The sequence below is a fragment of the Mycetomoellerius zeteki genome, unplaced genomic scaffold (genome assembly GCF_001594055.1).
Source record: "Mycetomoellerius zeteki isolate Tzet28-1 unplaced genomic scaffold, Tzet1.0 scaffold310, whole genome shotgun sequence".
In the NCBI taxonomy this organism is placed as follows: domain Eukaryota; kingdom Metazoa; phylum Arthropoda; class Insecta; order Hymenoptera; family Formicidae; genus Mycetomoellerius; species Mycetomoellerius zeteki.
In genome coordinates this window covers 1,316,443-1,340,087 of record NW_017257295.1, presented here as the reverse complement: position 1 = coordinate 1,340,087, position 23,645 = coordinate 1,316,443, and the positions used below count along the sequence as shown (strand labels likewise).

At 32.0% G+C, this 23,645-nt stretch overlaps 3 protein-coding genes across 3 annotated transcripts; 2 read left to right on the top strand and 1 right to left on the bottom strand.

Annotated features, from left to right (window-relative positions):
• Positions 1 to 1,296: 1,296 nt before the first annotated feature.
• Positions 1,297 to 4,352, top strand: LOC108724813 (UBX domain-containing protein 4). The gene is made up of 7 exons (XM_018451454.1): positions 1,297 to 1,534; positions 1,754 to 1,888; positions 2,021 to 2,466; positions 2,542 to 2,814; positions 2,901 to 3,206; positions 3,294 to 3,526; positions 3,706 to 4,352. Exons 1-7 carry the CDS (start codon positions 1,453 to 1,455, stop codon positions 3,839 to 3,841), a joined length of 1,611 nt encoding a protein of 536 aa, XP_018306956.1. The 5' UTR covers positions 1,297 to 1,452; the 3' UTR covers positions 3,842 to 4,352.
• A 2,390-nt stretch (positions 4,353 to 6,742) lies between these two features.
• Positions 6,743 to 17,575, top strand: LOC108724799 (homeobox protein ceh-19). Its single transcript, XM_018451417.1, has 6 exons — positions 6,743 to 6,804; positions 6,976 to 7,187; positions 8,700 to 8,822; positions 13,973 to 14,199; positions 16,305 to 16,441; positions 17,211 to 17,575. Exons 2-6 carry the CDS (start codon positions 7,013 to 7,015, stop codon positions 17,422 to 17,424), a joined length of 876 nt encoding a protein of 291 aa, XP_018306919.1. The 5' UTR covers positions 6,743 to 6,804; positions 6,976 to 7,012; the 3' UTR covers positions 17,425 to 17,575.
• Positions 17,576 to 18,407: 832 nt separating this feature from the next.
• Positions 18,408 to 20,157, bottom strand: CycH (cyclin H). The gene is made up of 6 exons (XM_018451416.1): positions 19,941 to 20,157; positions 19,410 to 19,634; positions 19,148 to 19,321; positions 18,845 to 19,070; positions 18,650 to 18,761; positions 18,408 to 18,577 (listed from the first exon to the last, which is right to left on the bottom strand). The coding sequence occupies exons 1-6, from the start codon at positions 20,055 to 20,057 to the stop codon at positions 18,436 to 18,438; spliced, it is 996 nt and encodes a 331-aa protein (XP_018306918.1). The 5' UTR covers positions 20,058 to 20,157; the 3' UTR covers positions 18,408 to 18,435.
• Positions 20,158 to 23,645: the final 3,488 nt, after the last annotated feature.

Sequence of the window (23,645 nt, the reverse complement as noted above, 5' to 3'; positions counted from 1 at the left end):
TTGTACGACGAAAATCGGATGCAGTGTGAATCCAGCATTAGGCTCGGTTGCACCAACGTTACTTTAATTTTAAGCGAGACTTAAAACTCTTTTTGTCCCTGTCTCTTTTCAGTTTTAAAACGAGGCAGAGAGAGTTTTAAATCTCGGTTAAAGTCAAAGTAACATTGGTGCAAGCGCATCTTATATACTCAAATAACAAATATCGAAAATAGTAATTCCATATACAATCGACCAATTACAGTCGAGAAACTGTCGTCATTTTCGTATGTTCTCAAGAATAGGGTCCTTGATCCAAAACATAAAGCCATTGACCCAAAAAATTCAATGAGTAAGATTTCAGGGATTACAAAGTGTTGATAAGCAAAATGTTGATGAGCTAAAATTGGACAGACTTGAATAAAGCCGGCACACGATGCTTGTTTTCTTGCTGGATTGCTAGCTAGAATAAATTCTTGTCACCGTATTGGCTACGATGCAGACACTGTCAGTATCACAGCCAATACGATGACAAGATTCTAATCCAGCTAGGAATCCAGCAGGAAAACAAGCATCGTGTGCCGCAGGCTTAAGTGTGACAACGATTTAATTGAATAAAGGTGGCATGAGTCTTAAGGCCATTCTACATCGGTCGTATCGTAGCGTCGGAAGCGTCGTAAGCATCATACGACTTTGAAATTGAAGCATCGGATTGGCTCAAGCAACAAACTTGTGACTCGCGACGTCTACGATACGACCAATGTAGAATGGCCTTTAGGTTGCGGTCCACTTGACGCTACAAATGCTTCGAAGTATTCTTTGATTAGTCAATTCGTAAAATTCATTGTTCTGATTGGTCGCTCAAACGCTTCGAAGCGTTTGTAACGTCAAGTGGACCGCAGCCTTAATTCAGCCCTGATGATTATGTCCAATAAAAATTATTATTATTATACATCTCCACACAGCATATTTTGTAATTCCTTAAGACATTCAAAAGCTATAAGATCCAGTTCTGCGAACATTTTTAGGACCCTTCATGTTAGATTTATAACAAATAAAAAGTTTATAACAAATAAGATTTTATTAACTCTGTCTAAAAAATAGTCCAGATTAGTCCACCAATGATATTATATGTCCAATTATCCAAAATAAATAAACCACTTTGTTTTTTATATTGACATATATTCATCAAATGAGATATTAAAATATGCTAATTGGTAAATAAATATTCTATTAATTTACAATAAAAAAAGACATTTAATTTAGTGATAGGTGGGGGTAGATCATTGTCGCGCGCGCGCCATCAGGTAACAGTAGAGAGTGACGACTCATCGTACACCTATCTGAACCTTACTCCGAATTTGAAACGTCAAATCCATCGAAAAATTTCTAGTGTTTCACTCCGCAGTTTCTTCGTTACGTCATCAATATTGTTAGAGAATACAAGGAAACGAAATATACGAATATTCTCAAATAATGAAGTGGTTTGCGGGAAGTATTAACGAGGCGGTTGCGACGTCAAAATCGAGGAAGGCAGTTTTCGTTGTATTCGTAGAAGGTATGTAATCCAAATTCTAGGTTAGATTTGATTCTAGTTTGATCCGACTCGAAATTATCTTTTTAATCTAATACACACACGCACGCGCGCGCGTGTGTGTGTGCATGTACAAATACATGAAATATGTGAAGTATTGTACATAAAATGGATACTTAAAAAATCAGCCATATTTACATAAATTTAGACAATTATAAAGATATTAGTATAATGTTCTTTTAGGCAAAGATGACACATCATTGCAACTTGCTCAAGCAATTGATGCTACAGAAGTCTCCTCCCGCCTGGAAAGAGAGCATTTTATAGCTATAAGATTAGAGAGTGGATCCGAAACTTATAGATTTTTTGCGCAAATTTGTATCCTCTTATATAACATTAATATCTTTCTGTTTTAATATTAATTTATTTTATTATATAACATTTATCTTGCTGCTTTTAGTATTATTATGTTTATCATATTTTAAAATTTTCCTTAAATTTAACAATCAGATCAATTAGTACCAGTACCGTCCTTATTTTTCATTGGAGAAAATGGTACACCACTGGAAATTATTGCTGGTAGCGCAACTGCATCTGAATTAGCATCCAAAATTGATAATGTACTTACGAAGGCAGGGAAGAGTAATAAACAATCTTCATTAAACTTGATTGACGCAGAACAAAAAGCTACAGCTACCAGTAGCAGCAGTAATAACAATGCCGTTGAGACTACATCTAACATAAATGATAATAATTCCAATCCAAATGCAGATTTGACTTCTGGTACAACACAGTCTGTTACACCAATAGATAGTTCAAATAACGAAAATTATGTCATGGAAGACGCAAAATCTGCAACTTCATTAAACACAGAAAATCAAGACAATAATGAAGCATCAGCAAAAATAAGTGTTGAAACTAAACATGATAATCAAAATAAGGAATTGACATCTGAGGTATGTGAATTTATTTATCAAGAATATCTATATAATTTTTGAATGTGACAAATTATGTCTGTCTCACATTTCTAGGAAAAGCTTGAAAGAGCACGACAGTTAATTGAGCTCCAACGAAAACAACGACTAGAGGAGGAGCAGAAAAAGGAACGGGAACGTGAAATTGAACGACGCAAGATGGGACGCGATGTGCAGAAATTGCGGCAAACGCAGCAAGAATTAGAAATAAAGCAAGCAAATGAAGAAAGGAGGCGAGAAAAGGCTGCAGAGGCTGCAGCTCGTGAAAAAGTCAGACAACAAATCGTTCAAGATAAATTAGAACGAAAACAAAAGGAACTTGCTCTGCAGGTTAATATTATTTTAATCATTTTAATCATTAATGATTTTTATATTTAATTAGTATCACTAAAAGTTTCTTTTATTTTCTTTAACAGCAACAAGTACAACAACAACAGAGTCAAGAACAACCGAAATATAATCCAACACCTAGTAACGCCACAGTGACCAGAATTCAATTTAGATTACCGTCTGGTAATTCTCATACAGGACAATTTGAACCATCTGATACTTTGCGCACCTTACGCACCTATGTTACCGAAAACATTAATCTACCCTTCCGACACTTCGCCATGTCGACATCATTTCCTAGAAGAGAATTGACTAATGAGGAAAATGACAAAACTCTGTTGGAACTAGAATTGGTCCCAACCGCCGTTATTTTAATTCTTCCTTTGAAAAATGTAAATAGAATAAGGTTTTCTTTTATAAAGTATTATACTTTTAATTATATTCATAATTCACTTTATATTTTCTTATATTTTTTCCAGTCTAATACCACGGCAGTGGTAACTTCGACACAAGATGTTGGATTCTTCTCACGCTTCATATGGTCCTTTTTCACACCCGTTATTCGTATTTACAATTATATAGTAGGTTACTTTTCCGGCACTAACGGAGACACGAATCAAAGTGGCGATTCCAACAATGATTCCGTAGAAACGACAAACAACCCCGACAGAGCTATTTCATCAAATCGGCGAAATGTAGTTCAATCTTCGGGGTAGGTTTTTTTCCAATAAATACATTAAACAGTCTTGTATACACAAGATTATAAAGCTACATGCATTTGCATTATACTTGAATATATTTAATAAAATTGTACATAAAATATGTAATTTTTAATGTAATTAATTTAATGTTTATTTCATGTATTAAATAAACATTCTATTCATGATACAGTTTGTTTAGAAGATACTTGGGTAATTCAGGAGGGACAACAATCAGAGCGCAAGGGAATATACACAGACTACATTCAGGTGGGGATGATAATGATGAGAATAATACTTGGAATGGTAACTCTACGCAGCAAATGTAAAGGAACACAAATCTTGCTCCAGTCACAGCAAGAAATAGCGTTGCAAGCAATCGCTATTCAATCAGTTAATATTCTCGTTATATAAATCGTTATGTTGTAATTAATATTCAACACTTCTCACTCTTCGTTGTATAATGCCAAAACTTATGTGCAACATATTCTTTGTTAATGCACAAGCATTAAGTTCTAACGAACGAGTTCTATCATGGTAACACATATTCGTCAGTAGCATTGCAAGAATGAATATTTATTAATTAATATTTCACAATTAGCAATAATATGAACATTATCTGGATTCTTATAATATAACGTTTATTATAATGCTAAAATGTAACATCAATGCATTATAATAAATGATAATGTACATTTCGAGAGAAAATATTGTGGAAGTATTGAGCCACAAGTGATACATGGACCAAATGCGAAAAGGTTCGTAAAAACTAACGTGCAAATCACAAAAGTTTCGGGAATGTCTTGATTGTGATATTTGAAATTTTAATGTCCGTTTTTTTTAATTTTAAGTTTGATGAGATAATGTAAGTTTGTTCTTCTTTTCTCCTTTTTATTAGATTTAAATCTTTTCAATCTCGGATAAAATAATGAATATTATATCCGAGTGTTGTTAAAGAAAAATAATGATTAGATTAATTATATTAATATTCAACGAATATACTTTTTGTTGATATTAATACTGTACAGATACACGGTCTGTCTTGCGCATTTAATACTTACGCGTAACACTTTTCGTGTGAAGCTACTCTATCTATTGATTTATTTTTTTTTCATGATATTTAATAGCATAATAGGAGTGTAATTATGAATCAAGATAATTACATACATAGTCAAAATAACTAGATACCGGAATCCATATATGTAAAAGTCTTTGTGAAAGTAATAATATAATTAGGGATGATTATTTTTTCTGAAAATAACAAATGAGCACAGAATATAAAGGATGCAGGTCTGTCTTAATGCCTAAGGAAATAAACAAAGGTTCATGGCATTATCTCTCGTTTTCATTAAATTAAATCCTTTTCCGTGAATTTAACGAAATATGCACGTATATATATTTATGGTAATGTTGGTGATTTATATTAGACTACATTTAGTAGCTTTCTAATATTTACATATTGAACATGGCGCAATGTCACCTTTATATATATATATATATATGTATATATGTATATATATATATGTAGACATAATTATACATACATATGAGCGCGAATACAACGAAGATTTTTCACGTGTCGAAACATGACTCCAAAAATATGTTCAAGGAACCTGTCGATCCGAGTCACGTATCATGCGGCAGATGTGTTTAAGAGGAATGAAGATATATCTTAACTGTTGCACTTGCTACTCGTCAATTAAGCGTGAAATTAACAAACATTTTGGCTCATCAGCCACCGCGAAGGTTTCAATTTTCTGAACATAAAACGGCAACAGCCTATCAGAGTGGTACTATACATCGGTAACATGATCTTGCAGTCACACCCATTGACAGTTTCTAGAGAACTCTGTCCGCGCTTCACAAAATTCTTCCTATAAATCAAATAAAATAGTTCTCGATCTTCGATCCAGGCAAATATTTAAAAATAATTTTATTTAAAAAATTTACTTCTTATTATAATTAAAGAGTTTACATTATATTTTAGCTTGAAAATTATTTAAGATATAATGTTTTAAGATATAATTATTTAAGAAATTGATTTGTGTAATGAAATTCCAAGCAGGTTGTATCAACATTATTATATTTTAAAAGAAATTTATATCATTTATTTCGTTATCTTTGTATATTGATTCATCTTATGCACCATTAAAATAATCTCATTAATTATTCATTATTAAATGAAGGAACAAATATGTCAAAATGGCGGTATGATATAAATTCACAGATATTCACTGGACATCGCTTCTTGATGGTCTAATAATACACCGAAGGCTCAGTTTTTCATGTTTTAGGCAACGCACTCAAAATGATCTCATTATTATATATGATAATTTGTAAATGTATGCATCACACGTAAAAAAGATGATTTTTACAATAATTATCACTAACATCAAATGATCACCGAAATAGCGATTTTAAAATGACATGAATGATATAAATTCGTCGAATCAATTAAGTATCATGTTATTGAATTATTTATTAGATAATAACATAGTTATTAAATTAAATATTTTTAGATGATATAATCAACATATTTTTGTGAGCTTTACTTCTGCTACGCTTTAATTAAATAAATGCATAATTAAATTTATTTTAGTATAATAATATAATGTACAAAAGTATTTTTTAAATTCAAAAGTCTAATCCAGTCATTATTATTTAAATGTACTATAAGTATAAGTTTTGTAGTCAGAATCTATGACCCCCTTTTTTCTCTTCTTATTAAATTATTAAGTTTTATAACTAATTTTAATTTCGCATCGCATCTGCTACCTATCATGATTATTAAACGGCGTTCCGTGGCAGTGACAGAAATTTATAGTCATCTCATTACCATCGTTTAGTGGTCGCTACCGTCTCGCTATACAAGATCATTAAAAGCTCCTTCCAGAAACGCACGTGTTTGCCAAGATCCGCCCAGAAGTTTGTACGATTGGTTGATCTCGCGATGACGTCGTGAGCACGTGGCTTTAGGATACCGCCTTAAGAAACGAAGAATTTGACTTGAGTGCCAAAAAAATATTGTTGGACACCGTGAGTAACCCCGACAAAACAGTCGCTGGTTTCGGCTCTAATCTTCCGAACACATCGAGGGATACCAATGTAACTCCTCGGTTCTTTATTCTTTTGATTATTGTTAATATAATCATTTTCTTATGTTTTCTCATGTTTTAATTAAAATGTAACATATATATATTAACTGATAAAGAGAATGAGTGAAACACCGCAATTAAGTTTTAGTGAAGTTCTATCATCAATTGCCTAATTCTTGGACATTGATTAATTATAAGTGTGTGGTGTAAGGCGGGTCTTTTTTTTTAAGTGAGTGATATCAAGATTAATAAAAAGAACTTGAAAATATAATCCTTGAAGAATTAATCTATCAGTTGTAGAATACATTTCAATAGATGCGAAATATTTACTCGAGAATATAAAAAAGACAATTTTATGTTACTAGTAGAATATTCTGAGTGTTGTTTTGACAAAACGCGTTCAAGATGTCCGATGAAGAGATGAAAAAATCAGACTTGTTGAAAGAAACGAGCGATTCTGCGGAAAATCCGAAATTATGCTCTTTCAGTATCGAAAGATTACTAGCAAAACCGAGCAAGATAGATGAAGAAGAAAATAAATTTCCACAACAGACCGATTTATCTTTGCTTTGCCAAGAAAGTGAGTAATAATGAAATCGTTTTCTAATCTCCGTTACAATTGGATGTTAATCATTTGTAGAAAAAGATAACAAATAATTTATATCTATTTTGTTTTTATTCAACAAGTTCTTGAATTATTCTATTATTGACATTATTGTTAAAAAAATATCTTTATAATGTAATTTTAAAAAATTATATTTTTTATCAAATATTATAAATCATTTGTTACATACAATGTGATATACAGGGTGTTCAGCATAACGGTCCGCACGATTTTTCAGATACTTCCGACAATTAAAAAAAAGATTGAAGGGTGAGTATTCATCTGTTTTATGTAGGCTACAACATGCGATAAAAGAATTAAAAAAAATTTTTTTTTATAAGCAAATCGAAGTCATCTCAAATTTTTTAAATAGTACCATACAATTTTTTTCCATAATATTGTAGAAGTCTTCAAGAATTCAAATCACTGTCGAAATGTCACTTTTATTGATGTTTTATTGATTTTATTGCATATTTTATTAAATAAGTAGATGTATGTATGTATGTATGTTCTGTATTCTAGTCAGAGGTTGTAAGTACTGTTGTTACAAATAATTTTACAAGTTATTGTTACAAATAAGTTTACAAATTTGATATTAAGTATCAATAAAATCAATAAAACATCAATAAAAGTGACATTCATCTTTTAACTTTTGTTTAACTGTCGGAAATATTTGAGAAATCGTGCGGACCATTACGTTGAACACCCTATATACAGGGTGTCCCGCAATTTTGCCAAGTGCTTTTGTGTAGATAGAGCGGACTAAATTGAGTCGAAAAGTCCTCTACCATTTGTAATTTTCGCAATGTTTATTTAACAAAATATTAATAACTAAAAATTATCGAATATAGTGGTCTTCAATAATTTTTTACTTAAACACCTACTATCAACTTTACAGAAAAACAGCAAAAAACAAAAATTATTTATTTTCTTCTCATAGAGCTCTAAGAACTTTTTATCAACTTTTTAGTACTGCATTTTCTTATTGACAACTATTTTTACCAATATGAGAAAATACGGTATTAAAAAATTCTGAAAAAATTCTCAGAACTTATGAGAAGAAAATAAGCAATTTTTGTTTTTTGCTGTTTTTCTGTAAAGTTTATAGTATTTGAGTAAAAAATTATTGAAAATATTTAGCGATTTTTAGTAATTAATATTTGATAACTATTACGAAAATTGCAAAATGGTAGAGGATTTTTCGACTCAGTTTAGTCCGCTCTATTTACATAAAAGGGCTTGGCAAGAAATTGCAGGGCACTTTGTATATATACAATGTGATATAAAGATCAACGTTTTAAATAAATTTTTGATTAATGATAATTTTTAATCAATATATCTTGTTATTATACAAGATATATTAGAACTAGACTATAGAAGATAATTTTCTGGCAAAGTGTACTTTTTTATTTCAAACAGATTTTGTAAGCAATCTTGATGTGACATAATCCATATAATAAGAATTAAATAAAATAACCATATTTACAGATCATGAATTGGAGACAAGAATGCTTGTTGTACCTGATTCATCCATGTCAATGACAGAGGAAATCGAGCTCGACGATACTGACATGGTATGCTCGACATCTCCTGAACCAGAGATATATTATGGTGAGTTTAATTAAGATTATTACGCTCTATTACATTTTCTAACAATCGCATAAATATCTACAACCTAAAATATTCTATTTAAAAGAACATTTCTTTTTCTGTTGCTTTAAATTAAAGTAAGAAGAGAGAATATTTTCCTAAGATATAAATTAGCATTAATAATAAGAAAAATAATTATAACTGTATCCTAATTGCATTTTTTAAATGTTTAAATCATTATTTAAGATTACAAAATTGATTAAGATCAACATTGAATTAGAACTGCTTTTTCTGCTTATTTATTTTATAATAGAATATATTCAAGTAAATGTCTAAATAAATAACGCGCGCGCGGAAATACGTTCTATTTTTTATGTACACACTGTAAATAATTTCTTAAATATTCAAATCATTTTATTACATAGATAAAAATAAATTCGTTTAGATGAATGTAATGCCAAAGCCAAAATTTGCACGTTACACAGGTGTAAAACACTTGTATTTATTTTATTAAATCGTTTAATTGCTAAAGTCATTTTGCTAAAACCATAAAAAAACATTTAGCAATATTTCAGTTTTATAATAATTATTTTTCAACGAGATATATACTTGCAATAATGGTGATATTGGCTAACAATTTCGCCATTATTGCAAGTATACATCTCGTTGAAAAGTATTTAATGTACATATGTATTTGCTTCGTTTAATCAGATAAAACCATATTTATCGGTGGCAATACCGGTTTTTAATTAGTTTTTAACAGTTAAATATTGTTAATATATCGGATGCGTTGAAATTGTTTAATTAAATGTCTGCGTTTAAGTAATATCTGCATATTATCGTAGTTACGCAAACTTACAAACAATCTTATATTTTAATAATTCTGCTAAAGATAATCAAATTTATAAATATTATAATTTTTTCGGAGATTATAATGTTTACAGATAATAATTATATAAATAATACAGTTGAGTAAGAAGTTTTTTAGAAGTTTCGACTTCAAAATAGAAGTTACTTCACATTTAACAAAATACAAATAATGAGCAGATTGTCTTTAAAAAGCAAAATTTTATATAATTATTTAACATTGATAGATGTCTATGTATCTTCAGTTTGCAGGAAGTGTGTTTTTCCGAATTTCTTTATTTATATAATATTTATTATTCTTAAAATCTTGACCGAATTTCTAGGAAATAAAAGTAGTCTTTTTAAATAATGATAGTAAGTATATATGTAAGTATATATGTAAAATCGTCAAAGATTACTTCGAGTCTTTGAACTCGAGAATTGTATACCGCCGGGACCGATTTTGCATTGGCTGGCAACATTATTACGGATATTAGAGAAACTAATTGTTATAAAATCTACATGAGACTTCTCTTGCGGTAACGAATCTGTAAGATCACGCGGAGAGGACTGTCGCTTGTGAGTTTGATCCATTACTTCCTGCAGGCTCCACGCCTACTCAATGTTTCTGCTCTTCGTCCACTATTTATCTGTCTCCCCTGCTAATTCTGCCATGCAACAACTCTCTCTTATTTGCAGTTAAGTGCAAAAGAACGGTGGTAAAACTTCTCCAAAATTTTTCTGAAATATTATTTTCAAAATTGTACTTATAATCATTAGAATTGTTTACATTTCATATTGTAACTTTATAAACTTGAAAGTCCAGGAAACAAAAGTTTCTTTTAAGACGTAATGATTTTAGACGTAATTTATTATTTCTATATGCATCATACTATACCACTGTAATTTGCTTGGCAAATCTTCATGCAATTGGCAACATGAAATTATTTTCGAGAACAATTACTGTCAAAATACGGTCGCTAGAAGCAGCATTGCATTTAACATATTTCAATTGTTATCCGATGTGGCATAATGGAGAACTAGTTTATGTTTTGCGAATAATTAATGAGAGTCGAGCGACTCAATTCTGCGGCATCTCATACACGCCTTCGAGGACCTCAACGACTAATTTCCATCCGAGGGCACGTAACCGCGTTGTGATTTACACACCGTAATGGCCGACGCGATAAATTCGAGATCTAAGGAGAGGACAATTCTCGTTTGCGCTGTGTGTTGGGACTGAGACATGTGGAACGTCGCGTCCAACTACAAAGCCGTCAACGTAAATCTTCGTGAAAGAACAACATAAAGAGCAAGGGGTGATACGAGAGAAGCATTTCTTGAATGAGCCCATTATGACATCGAGCGACAATTTTGCATTCATATATAACACCTTTTTCACTATATTTTTAATTTTTTACTTGGATGTTATATCTCTCAAAATATTATCGACGTTATTACAGAACGTATCATAGGAGTTGAAGTACTAAATATATAACGTCTTTAAGTGTCAGAATGAATTTCCGGATATATTTTCTTGCTTAAGTTATTAATAAGTTTGTTGATAATTGATAAGTAATTTAACTGTTTGGATATTATTAAGATCTTGACTGGCAACAAATCCAATCATAAAGCATCTTCGAGACAGATTTGCCGATCTTCGCGACTCGCAAAGATAAATTAATTATACTCAGGGTTGATGGCGAGTATGAAATGGTCAGCAACGTCAGACGAATGAGATTTGGCCGCGCTTTATCTCGTACTTCTGCTCTCGTGCCATTCGTCACCGAATAATTAGGGGACAAGTTCGCCATGGCTCGCGGCAATTAGGTAAACTAGAAGGCGTGGTATTCTATTTCCGCGACGCGTTCAACGTGTCCCTGTTCCTGGAGCGTCGCTCTTCTTCGCTCTCCGTGTTGTCGACTCCTTTTTGCGGTCGTTTTCTCTGCACCAATCCTTTCCTACTGCTTTCCAGAGCTCGTTCATCAATGCAACCGAGTCAGAAACTCGACGACAAATGAGCCGTGCGAGACTCGCTCCTTGCAGACTCTTTTCTTCCTCTTCTTTCGGTGTGCTTCCGGTTGTGAGCAGGTTGTGATAATTAAATATGCATTGTCAAAGGAATAATCCACTAAATATTCCACTTAATCTTATAATATTTATGCCAAAATGTTATTTAATTTTAGTTGTTCTTAAATGTTCTTAAATAAATACAAGCTGATTAAAATCATTTAATAATTTATAATAATAAATATATAGATGTAAAAGTTAAATAATTTTAATCAACTTATATTTATGCTTAATCGATATTCAGTGCACTATAAATTAATGTATCTTTGCTTAAACAATTGAACAATTTTCTTCATTTTAAAGATTAAAATTTTGATGGATGTTACTCTAATGTTTGTTAGGACGAAAAGAAATTTGAAGTTTTTATAATATACAGAGTTTCATAATATTGTATTCTGTATAAATGTATTTAAAAGACATACAGTGATCCAGAAACAAAATATTACCACAACAGCTGACATGATTTTCTTTTGGAGACATGGATAACTACATCGAGTGTGCACGTCAGTAGTGCGTTTCGCGCGAAGTGAATTAGAGATGGTACAGTTTTAGCCGACAATTCTGCAGTACGACTATAGGCGAGGAAGCCACGAAAAAGGCGCGAGAAACGCGACAATTACGTCGCCATCTGACAATTAGTAGCCAGTAAACGGCGCTTCTTGGCATAATGTCGCCGTGAATAGCTTTTGCGGAATATTTATTATCGCAGTGCATCGAGAAACCACCTGAACCGTAAGTTGAACTTTCCCATTTTTCTTCCCGTAAGTTGAATGGTTTTCTATTAAAATAACTTATGCCAATGGATTTAAATAATTATGGAGTAGGTATTGTTTTTATTTTAAAGATATTATAATTGTCAGTTTTTATTCTCAATTTTATTTTAATTTTTTAGGCCGGTATATTAATAGTCGGTTTTATATTTAAGACCGTCTTAAGAGAGAGTGCAGTTTTAAAATGTCATAAGCCAATCACAGAACTATATTAACAGTTTAAGACATTACTTAAAATAGTCTTAAAATAAGAATGGACTCTGAATACTAATCTTAAATTAAGATGTAATTATAATTTCAATTTTCAACTTATAATCTTAATATTATATATACATATACTTGATAAATAAATTATATTTTTTTAAAATTAATATTTCAAATTAATTAGTATTGCTGTTTAAAAAAAAAAGTCGCTTGAAAAGCTGTAGAAAAATTCTCGAGATTATTTCAACGACGATCAATATTAGTAGCATAATATTCTCAGCGTTCGTCGAAAGCTCAGTCGGCTGTTGCGATGCCACACTTTTTCGTCAGATGACGAATGGGCAGATAATTAGAAGATGATCCTCCGACGCTTAAGAGACCGCGGTCTCGTTTCTAACCGCCTAAAAGCAAGCCCGAAGACATTTTTCATGACACGCGGCTCGACGTCGTGTACGGCAAGTCTTGTAAGCCGGGATAAATATAAATATAAACAACTTCGGCGTACAAAAAGTCACGAGATTGATGAGAAAAAGGATTCCATGGAGGTAATTGGAGTCCGCTCGCACTCAACGGCATAGGTTCACACGCACTATTCCCTTCTTTTAAAAGCGATTAAAAGGATAAAAATATGGTGTCCGCGAGATATACAGCGGGTTGTAAATGAATGATGACGCGGTTTCTATGTTCACATCAATTATTTTCATCCCGTTGTGATACTTTCTCTTTCCCATGTCGAGGAACTTGCGTTTTATAATTTGCAGTACTTAATAATCGAGTCGTATTTCAGATGATTACTTCCGATATATCGATATATATATTCGTTTATCAAAGAAACATTTAAATTTTAAATGATGCGGGTATTAAGACCTGATTACATCTCTTGCGTGGTATAAATATTGTCGATATATCACGGAAAAAACGATTTTGCTGAAGTATCTAAAAACTTAGCGAGATACACATCTGAAAATAATTTTGTTGAACCATCAAACTAATTATGTAGCACACTCAAACATAATGAACAATGTTGCAAAAATTTTTGATATTCTATAATAATCTATAACAACCAGTTTGAGTGCCCCATATAATTATTTTGATAATCTAATAAAATTATTTTCAGATCTATATTTATAGTTAAATGGTTAGATACTTTTCTATGTGTCATTAATTGCAGAATAATTTGAAGAGTAAAGAGCTTTTATTTTAAAGAGCTTTTCTGTTTTAGCGGAGCCATCTTGTTCGAGTTACTTATTCCGATACATAAGGGACGGAATATTTTTACAGAGGCGTGTACCAGCAGTAGTGGCGCGAATTCAACCACGAGCGCGGAGAGGGATATCCAGGAGAAGACCGTCGCCGCTATTAGCGACGACGAAAGGAAGAAGAGGCCACGCACGGCGTTCACCGCCACGCAAATTAAATCCTTGGAGGCGGAATTCGAAAGAAATAAGTATTTGAGTGTGGCAAAACGGTTGCAGCTGAGCAAAAATTTAAAGCTCACGGAAACACAAGTAAATATTTTATTTTCGTTAATTAATTCTTAAGTTATTCTTTTTTTTTTAAAAGAAGCTACATCGTAATATTATATATATTACAATTTTCAAGGCTAAATATTAGCTGTCTTGTCACTCCAATTCTTACAAACACTATTTGTAATCCCACTACTAACCAATCCAGTATATTCCTATATTGAGCTCCATGTCATAAACAATGAACAATTATAATATGAAATTGGACCGATGATAATAAGTCTAATTAAGTAAGAGAAATCCTATTTTCGGTCAAAGCGGATCTTAATGTACTTAAATATTTCAGTGTGAATTTATATACATATCCAATTCTGTAAATTGTGCGTCGAAATATTTTTCAGTCTTGAAAGACAATCATGAACAGAACTGGAATAATAGATAAACAGTGAACTCTATAACGTACGTACTGGAAAGCTTGCCACCGTGGAAACAACCGAGTCTGGGGATTGTTTCCCCCCTTGCAAACTTTTCAGTATGTTATAGAGTCACTGATCATAAACAAGTTTAATTGGAACAGAACGCAGAAGATCGAAACGGCTATATCCGAAACAGGATATTGTACTCAATAAATCGCGATAATGAGTTTGACTTCCGTAGACCTTCCTCAACACCTGAAGGAGTTTAAGTCTGTTGTACTTCGAGTTCTTTAAAATCAACTAATTTTAAATTATGAGCCTGTGGAGCATATGTGCAGACGCCAAGTCGTGGCGCCATGGGGGAGGATCGTCCTTTAAAACCAATTAGCACTTCTACCCTTCTTTCTCATGAACTGATATGGAAGGAAGCTTTTTGTCATGTATTTAACCTTTTCAGACGTTTTTTTTATCCGTAACCGGAACTCGACCATAGTACTTAAAATAAAATAAAAAGAAAGTTTTACGCAAAAATATTTCGTGTAAAATTTAGAACAGCATATTAGAAATTATTGCATAAGTTATCACAATATATATTTAGAATAATTTAATAGTTTTCATTCGTTAGTCTCTCTAAACGCATTTTACAATTTTCTTTTTTCGTTGTGACATCTTGCTTTTATTTCTGTATCGTCCATAATCATGCTACTTTCTGCAATATTATCTTCTAATATTAACCGGTCCAGAAAGAGCACTATAATTTTCTAACATGACGATTCCTACGCAAAGCTCGCAAAGTGCAATGGTTGCGTAAGTCTCGGCAATGCACTTTGTAGCATGTGCTTAATACTCGCCCGCGCTTTAAATTAATTAATTTATGACCCGCACCCTCAGAATACTCGCTATTGCGGAGATTGTGCCACGCCGTCATCGCCAGTTACTTGCCGACAATAATTGCCAGCGTCGGTCGAAATATCGCGAACGAGCCGGATAATTATCTCTGCAATCGCGGTCGAAAGGAAGAACGATCGGACGACGGATCAGAGGCAAGAAAGAGACGCGTCGTGTCGCAGACATAACTGTCACAATATTTCTCGGAGTTAACGAGCCAGTTCGGGAGAGCCCCTATTTTCCCCTTCTCGCAAGCCATCTCGTACGTTCCGTCGTCGCGAGGCTTGCATCCGTCGCGGAACAAAATGTACCAAGCAACGGCTGTTGCGCGCCGTCGAGGCGACGAACCGGAGAGGCGTCGATTTTTTAATTAGAATACGTCGTCGGCTCTTTATGTTCGCGAACTGGCTGGTACTAGCTGGTAGACACTCTTTGAGAAATTTTGATCTGTATAAAAGATGGCATTATTTTTCTACAATATGTTACTGCTCATTAAAATTGGACTATAAAAAAAAAAGTTTTTTAAACAATTTTATGAATAGATCTAAAATATATAAAATCTAAGTAGAAATTTAAAATGTATTTATCCGTATCAATAAATCTCGTATTAATTGATAGACAATATACCATTTTATCTCATTTTTATTTATGTTTATTTATGTTAATTGTGGCACGTATTGTATTGCCAAAAACGATATTAGAACTTATATGATCGGAAGCAGTAACTTTTTAAATATAGATTTGCAATTAATACTTGATTTCAGTTAGCCTCCTAAATACTTTAATTAATTGACAAACTTCCATCTTTCATATATCACGCGTAAACCTCTCTTAACTTTACAGATAAAGATATGGTTCCAAAATAGACGGACTAAGTGGAAAAGAAAGTACACTAATGACGTCGAGCTATTTGCGCAGCAATACTATTCAAGCTTAGGAATTCCAGCACCACGACCAATTTTTGTCGGTGATCGCTTATGGTATAGAAAGATATTTGATAAAAAATTTCCAATAGTTTCCAATAAAAGCTTTCTTTTCCTTGTAAAGAATATATTATTTGCCTAACGGTCGAAGCTGGATGCTTAAATAATTCAATGTTCGAAGGATTACAAATATGGTATATGTATATGCATGTACATATATAGTATACCAATACATATAATTCACATTGAATTATTTAAGTTTAAAGATCCAGCATCGAACGTTATAGGCATTTAATTCTAGTAGTTCTTATTGGCTGTGTTCTCACATGTACGGTCTAAAATAAAATTCTTATTATTTATATATTATTTGTTTTACAAGATTTTATTACTAATATATTTGTATAAATTATTGCGAATCTCTTATGCAGAAAAATATACTTAAAAATAAAAAATATAATGTTTTTGTTTTTTAAAGTAATAAAGAACAGCAGAACAGAAATTGATATAATTTGATTGATTAATTTTAAATTTTAAATAATTATAATTTCATCAAAAGTTACGAGAAGTAAAAATTACAGAAAAATATTTGACTTTTTTCAAATTATAATTAAAATTTAAACAGAACTTATTTAGGAAAAAAACTGATCCAACTCAATCGCATAAGAAAAAAATTAAAAAAGGTGATTTAGACACAATGATCCCATAATATAAAAAAAAAAAAATAAAGATAGATAATTCTGCCGTATAATTTCGTAAATACAATCTCCTTCTTAATTAGTTAAATATAAATTACGTTTTGTAAATATTAACATATGTTTTCTTGCAGGTTTTTCAATTATCCGGGACAACCACAATCGGGAGTACCATTGCTTCCGCAACATTTAACACCGTTGCCATTACCCCCTACATTACCTATTATTCAACCATTACCCAGTAATCTGTCGATGAGGCAACAAACATCCATCTTTCAAAACGTACCAACTAGTCACCTCTCACATCATCTAACTCAGAGATTGGACTTCAGGCATCACGATCCTTAGTTTCTGGGTAAATTCGCCTCCAAAATTATTGATAATGATCGAGTTATATAAAATTAATTAACACACAATTCTTTACAATACGCAATACGAGGCTGACACCAGACTTATTTGCTAGTGATAACGATCGCTACAAGTAGCGTACTTTTTTTCATTTTGCTATATCGATTATGTAATATATAACTCATCATTATTTTAATTTTTCATTAAAATTAAATTATATGAAATATCTATTATATATTTTCATCAAACATATATGTTTAACAATTTTTTTATTTTAAAATAAATTCGAATTGTGAATGTTTGTACACTTGATGAGAAATAGATGAAAGAAATGACGTTTTGAGCAATCCATGTTTTTTCTTACATCATAGAGCAACCAAGATATATTTGTTGAAACAAATGAAATCAAGTTTAATGTGATTACTTCTTATTATCGCCGAATGTGTGTATACAGGTTCATCACATCTCCAAAGGATTAAATCATTTCATGATACGATATTGAAATGAAAAGATATTAGGTTATAATTTAATTTAAATGTATTACTTGGATAGGAAATATAATATATGCTAATATAAAAAAATAAACTGCTTTTAGCACAAAACACTTTTTGAGCAAATATATTTGAAATTCGGCGATGAAAAATATGTGTAAAGTGAAAATAAATACTAATAAATTTGTACAACTATCTTTTCACATATGCATTTATAATAAGGATATATAATACACGTATAAAATAATTTCTTAATATGTAAACTTATATATATATATATAATGTAATATTTGTAACTCGACTTTTTTCAAGGAAAATGAACAAAAAGAGAATATTTACATATTTTTAAATACAGACGAATATTGCTGTAAAATCCGATGTATAAGAATGAAAAAAATATAAAATATAAAATTTAGAAAAAATAAAGTTACAAAATATTTTATACAATTTTTTCTATACAAGGAATATGTATCCATTTTTTGTGTAGGATTATATAAGAAATATTATACAAAGTTTATTATCACAGAGCAGAGGGAGATAAAATTTTATTAATTCCCAAAATTTTGTCATCGTGAGCTGCCTGATCCTGAATAATTTTTGCATATTTTTCATTATCCTGTAAATCCTCTTCAGCCAGCATTTCCTGCATTCTCTGTTTGTATCTAAAATATTTTAAACTTACTATACAGATGATCTTAAAAAATAATATTGAACTTATATATAAATATACTTACATTTCACTATCAGGATTATTTTCTTGATTTCTACATTTATCTAGTTTCTTCTCTAAAGCTTTTACTGCTTCTCGTGAAGGTGGTTCCACACATTTAGCCATCGAACGTATTTCTATAAGAATTGATTTGTAATTATAAATAGCTTATGCAGTGAGAGTATATACAAATATCATGCAATACATAAAATATAATTACTTCGCACAGCTTCTATGATCCCACCCAATTGTTCTCTCGAAAAGAGTATATCAGTAACATAATTGTCTAAGTTTGCAGAAGCTCTGGATGCTGCATGCAAAGTCGCAGCCAATGCAACTTGACTTGGAGCATAAAGAAGAACACTATCTGTCAGGAAAACTCTTTCCAAGAATTCATCTATGTGTTGCCTTAATTTTTCAGGATTTTCCAAAGACGTATACCTTGTCTATAAAATCATGCATAACATATTTACTTCTGTTACACATAGGAAAACGTACATCAATAGTATCTTTATATCAAAACCTTTATGTCAATCATTAACCCTTCCACAGGTCTAAATGGATTATGAACAGTAAGATTATAATTCAACTGTTGCATGAGAAGTAATTCATTATTAAGAATTATGTCAGATGCTTTTTCTCTATCTCCCTTAATATTTGCTACAAATTGAGATATAGAAACATTAAATTCTTCAACCTAAAATAGAGTATTTTTTATATGAAAAGACTGAAATTACAAATTTCTTTATTATGAAAAAAATATATATATCAAGGAGAATAATTACTTTGCATGCTAGATAAACACAAGTGACCAAAATCTCTTTTGGATGATAATCCATCACGCTGTTTCTGAGATAAAACCTTTTAAAGTAATGTAAGGCAGTGGCGACAGTAGCACGAGGCATTGGTGGATTGAATCGACGACAGAAGTCTCTTAATTGTAATTCATAGAAACGGAGTAATGTACGCTCTTCTGAGTGCGAGAGAAAATGTTCCTCCTTGTCTTCTGGCTGCATTATAATTAAACACTTGTAATTATAGCATTTGTTATTATACTTTCGTAATTGTATTAATTGTTATTTTAATCAATTTACTATTAAAGAGATATTTAGGAAAGGTGTAGCATTGTATTAAATTAATAATAAGCAATATTTTATATACATATACAAAAATGTTTATTTGTGTCTACATAACCTAGAATTTCATCGACAATGTTTGGTTTCGGTTATCACAAATACAACAGAAATAGATACGCAGATATTATTATTTGAAAAAGCAACAGTTCTAAATAAGTAATTTTGAAAAAGTAAACTCACAGTCATGTTTGCACCATGCTTTGCGATAAAATCAGCGTTAGTTTTCTCCCTCAACATAGTCAAATCGCTTTCATCGCTAAACATCCAGTATTTTCTTTGCGAGCTATATGGAAACATCTTGGCGATGTGAGTAATAAAAAGGGAAAAATAAAACAAATGCAAATTACGATCAATTATTAGAATCGTAACACACGAACTAACACTCTTCAACTGTAAATATAAACTAAAGAATCAGGCAAGCAACTCCATCACGCGGCAACTGTCAAATTAAATGGAAGCGTAACGATTAAAATTTGATTCCATTTTTTTTTTGTTTAAATATAACAACTATGTATACATTTCATTAATGTAATTATATATACATGCAATTAATTGAAATGTAATATCTTGATTGCACTATGTAACAAAATAAGTATTATCATTTGCTCAACAGGTACTACCTTCTGACAGAAGCAAGTTGAAGAGATCTGTTCTAGAGTGCAGCATAAGTCATATTTCCAACCTTTTGACACGAACTTATGTGTCCTTATTTTCATCCTTTTATCATTGAATTCTTATGTGAAAAGTATTATGCTTGTATAATATTTGCATTCAAATTTTTATAATTACAATTATAGATACATAAAATTGTTAGATAAAATTATTATAATAGATAAAAATACGTACATATAATATTGTTAGACCTAAAAAAATTGTTTTCACTTTTTGTTGCATTTTTAATGCATTTTTATTACATTTCTTATTATGTTTTTTAATGGATTCTTATTGCATTTTTCATTGTATTTGGAATTTTACATATAGAATTCATTAAATGTCAAAATAATTATTAACCGTATTACGTATATTTTTGTTACGCAATTTTTGAAAATGGATAATATATAATTTAAGATATATATATATGTATATGCATTTTTTATGTTTATATATTAATTTGTAGCTATTTTATTGAATATAAAAAAAGAAAAATTAACAATAAAAATCGTAATTTTTTAACATTATAAAAATTCTAATCATTTAACTGATTAAAAGTTATAACAATAACAATGAAAATCAATAAATAGAGTCAGTAGTCGTCTAAAGTCTAAACGGTTAAACGTCATACTTCAAGCCAGTTGCAGTACACATTATAAAAGGATCGCTGCGTTTTCTGGCAAGCGGTACGTTGCGGGTAATAAACAAGATCACGGGACCGGGGGTCCCGATGGCGGGGCAATAAAGGTAAGGGATGAAGGGAGGAGACGGGAGGAGATTTTAATATGGACGCCCCCGCAAGCGGTTGTGCGTCCGATCTGAGTAGGCGTTCCTACGACCCTTTGTCAACCGACAACGCCGCTGCATCTTATCGCGCGATCGTAGTCGGGGATCTCCCCATTCCGCCACGTTCGGCCCTCGAGGCCATCGCTGTCGCTGCCGCTTGTTCAAGCGAAGAGACGGGCTCCTTCCTCCCGTTACATCGACGGTTATAACTCTTTGCGTCGTTTTTTCCACGTTGGTTTACGTCGCCGCAACTTCGTCGTCGCCGTCACATCGCGATCTGGCCCGCCGATCGTCTGGTATCGCAGTCGCCATCCCGCATCGATCAGAGATGGAAACTGGTTCAGATACCCAGATTTACATACGAGGATACGATACGCGTGGATAGAGGCGCAAGTCTGATTTATGACATTCGATATTTTTCGAACGGTTAATTGTATTCGGCAGCGGCAATAAATCGGTTAATATTTATGAATTCGACTACCTGCGAATATCAATGATTTATGTTTAATTAGAGATAGGAGAAATTACAGTCTTTCCACTTTTATGCATGCGATATAACAGATAGAATGCATCTCAAACTTTTTCGTTATCTTGATTAAGTATAATCGATAAATATATATGTTATTTTCTTTGATGTTTTTATTATAAAAAAGTCAAACTGATTTAATAAGGATGTATCAAAACATTACCAAAAATATAAAAATTTTCCAAATTCCATTACAACGTTTAAATATCTGTATAAAATTTGAGCACTATTTTCTTATTGATTTAAAAATTCTTTAATTTTTTTGTTAGTTTTGATTTTTATATAAATTTGCGTTTTGTAATATTTATTTGCAAATTTGATGAGGAAGTACATTAAGAATTAAATTAAATTTTGCTGATCAAACAATAATAAATATTCATGCTAAAGTTTATTTGGATCCAATTATTCATTTAAAAGTTATTGACCTAAAACTGCAGAAAAATATAGTCATTTTGTTGCATAAAAACTATTGATGTAAGCCAAATTATTTGTTGTTTTATTTTTTGTAATTGGTTTCAGAGCGTATTCACGGTAGGTTAAAGGTGAAGGCACGTAGTAGTAGAAGTAAGCAGTAAGCAGTAAGCAGTAAGACGTAAGACCGCCATCTTTCATATGTATAGATATACTGGCAATGTTAATTGCCTACTTCGTATGTCTTACTGCTTACTGCTTTGCTGCTTACTTCTACTTCTATGTGCGTTCATCTTAACATCATCAAAAGTTTTGAATGATATTTATCTGATATTAGCTTATTTTCGCTGATTGTTTGAGAAAGAGACTGATACTTTTAGCTGCAGATACTGTCTAGCCAAATCATCCTTAAATATTTATGAAAATTGATTGCTTCATTTTTTTTACGGTGCATCGATCGTTTTTCTAACATTGTGGTATATATTAACTGCGATTTATGTCAAGGGCTCGTGCACTATCGATTCGCTGTATCACCGACGTTCAACGGTAACGCTAAAAGCTCTCTCGAGAGTTAGTCGTAATAAGATATAAGAATCGAAATGAATCGAAATAAGATATTGGATTCGAGATTGGTGAGAGAGAGAAAGAGAGAGAGAGAGGAGAGAGTGATCCACAAGGTCTGCTAGTCGACGACTTTGAGGAGCTTTTAATTTCCTTGGAAATTCTATGGTGGACGAAGAAAGAGATGGATGCCCTTCGAAAGTGAAGTACATCTGCCATTAATCTAATATTGCGGTCGCCGCCGCCCTCGACGTTGCGTGCTGCAGCTCGGCCGTGTCAAGCTTCGCTCCCTTTGAACGAATGGAATCGCGGCGAGGGCACGTGAGCACGTACATACACACGCGCGTTGTGTACATATCGGCATCGTGGTGTGGCAAAGAGAAGGAGGAAATGAGAATGGGCGCGATGTGTCGGTTGCCCTAATGCGAAATCAATGCCCAGGTTAGCTCGCGAGGTGTGATGAATATAAAGTGGATTACCACTCGCACCTTCTCAGACTCGCTACAATCAAGAGGGACTTTCCAGCGAGTCGCGCGGGAGATATTAGAGAAGAAGATGGTATATCATGGCACTCCATTTATATTTTATACTATAACTTGATTAATAATCAATATTTAAATTTAAAACTTAATGGTTACATTCGTCAAAGTGTTGTTTAATCCATTCTAGCTCCAAGTTATGAAATATGTTACTTAGGATATTATTTATAAAAATGTGGGAACACTGCATAATGGCGTGAAGAGAAACAGGGGTAATGTGACCTTCTATAAAAACAGATTTGTGTAAAAAACAGTATTTGTTACACAAAAATAACAAGAAAGTAAAATATTGTAAAATGTAGGCAAATGTATGTATAGTATATACAGGGTGTTTCCAAATTAAATGGCAAAACTTCGGGAGCGTGTAGAGGAGTAAAAAACTAAGAAAAAAAGTCCTATAGACATATGCTC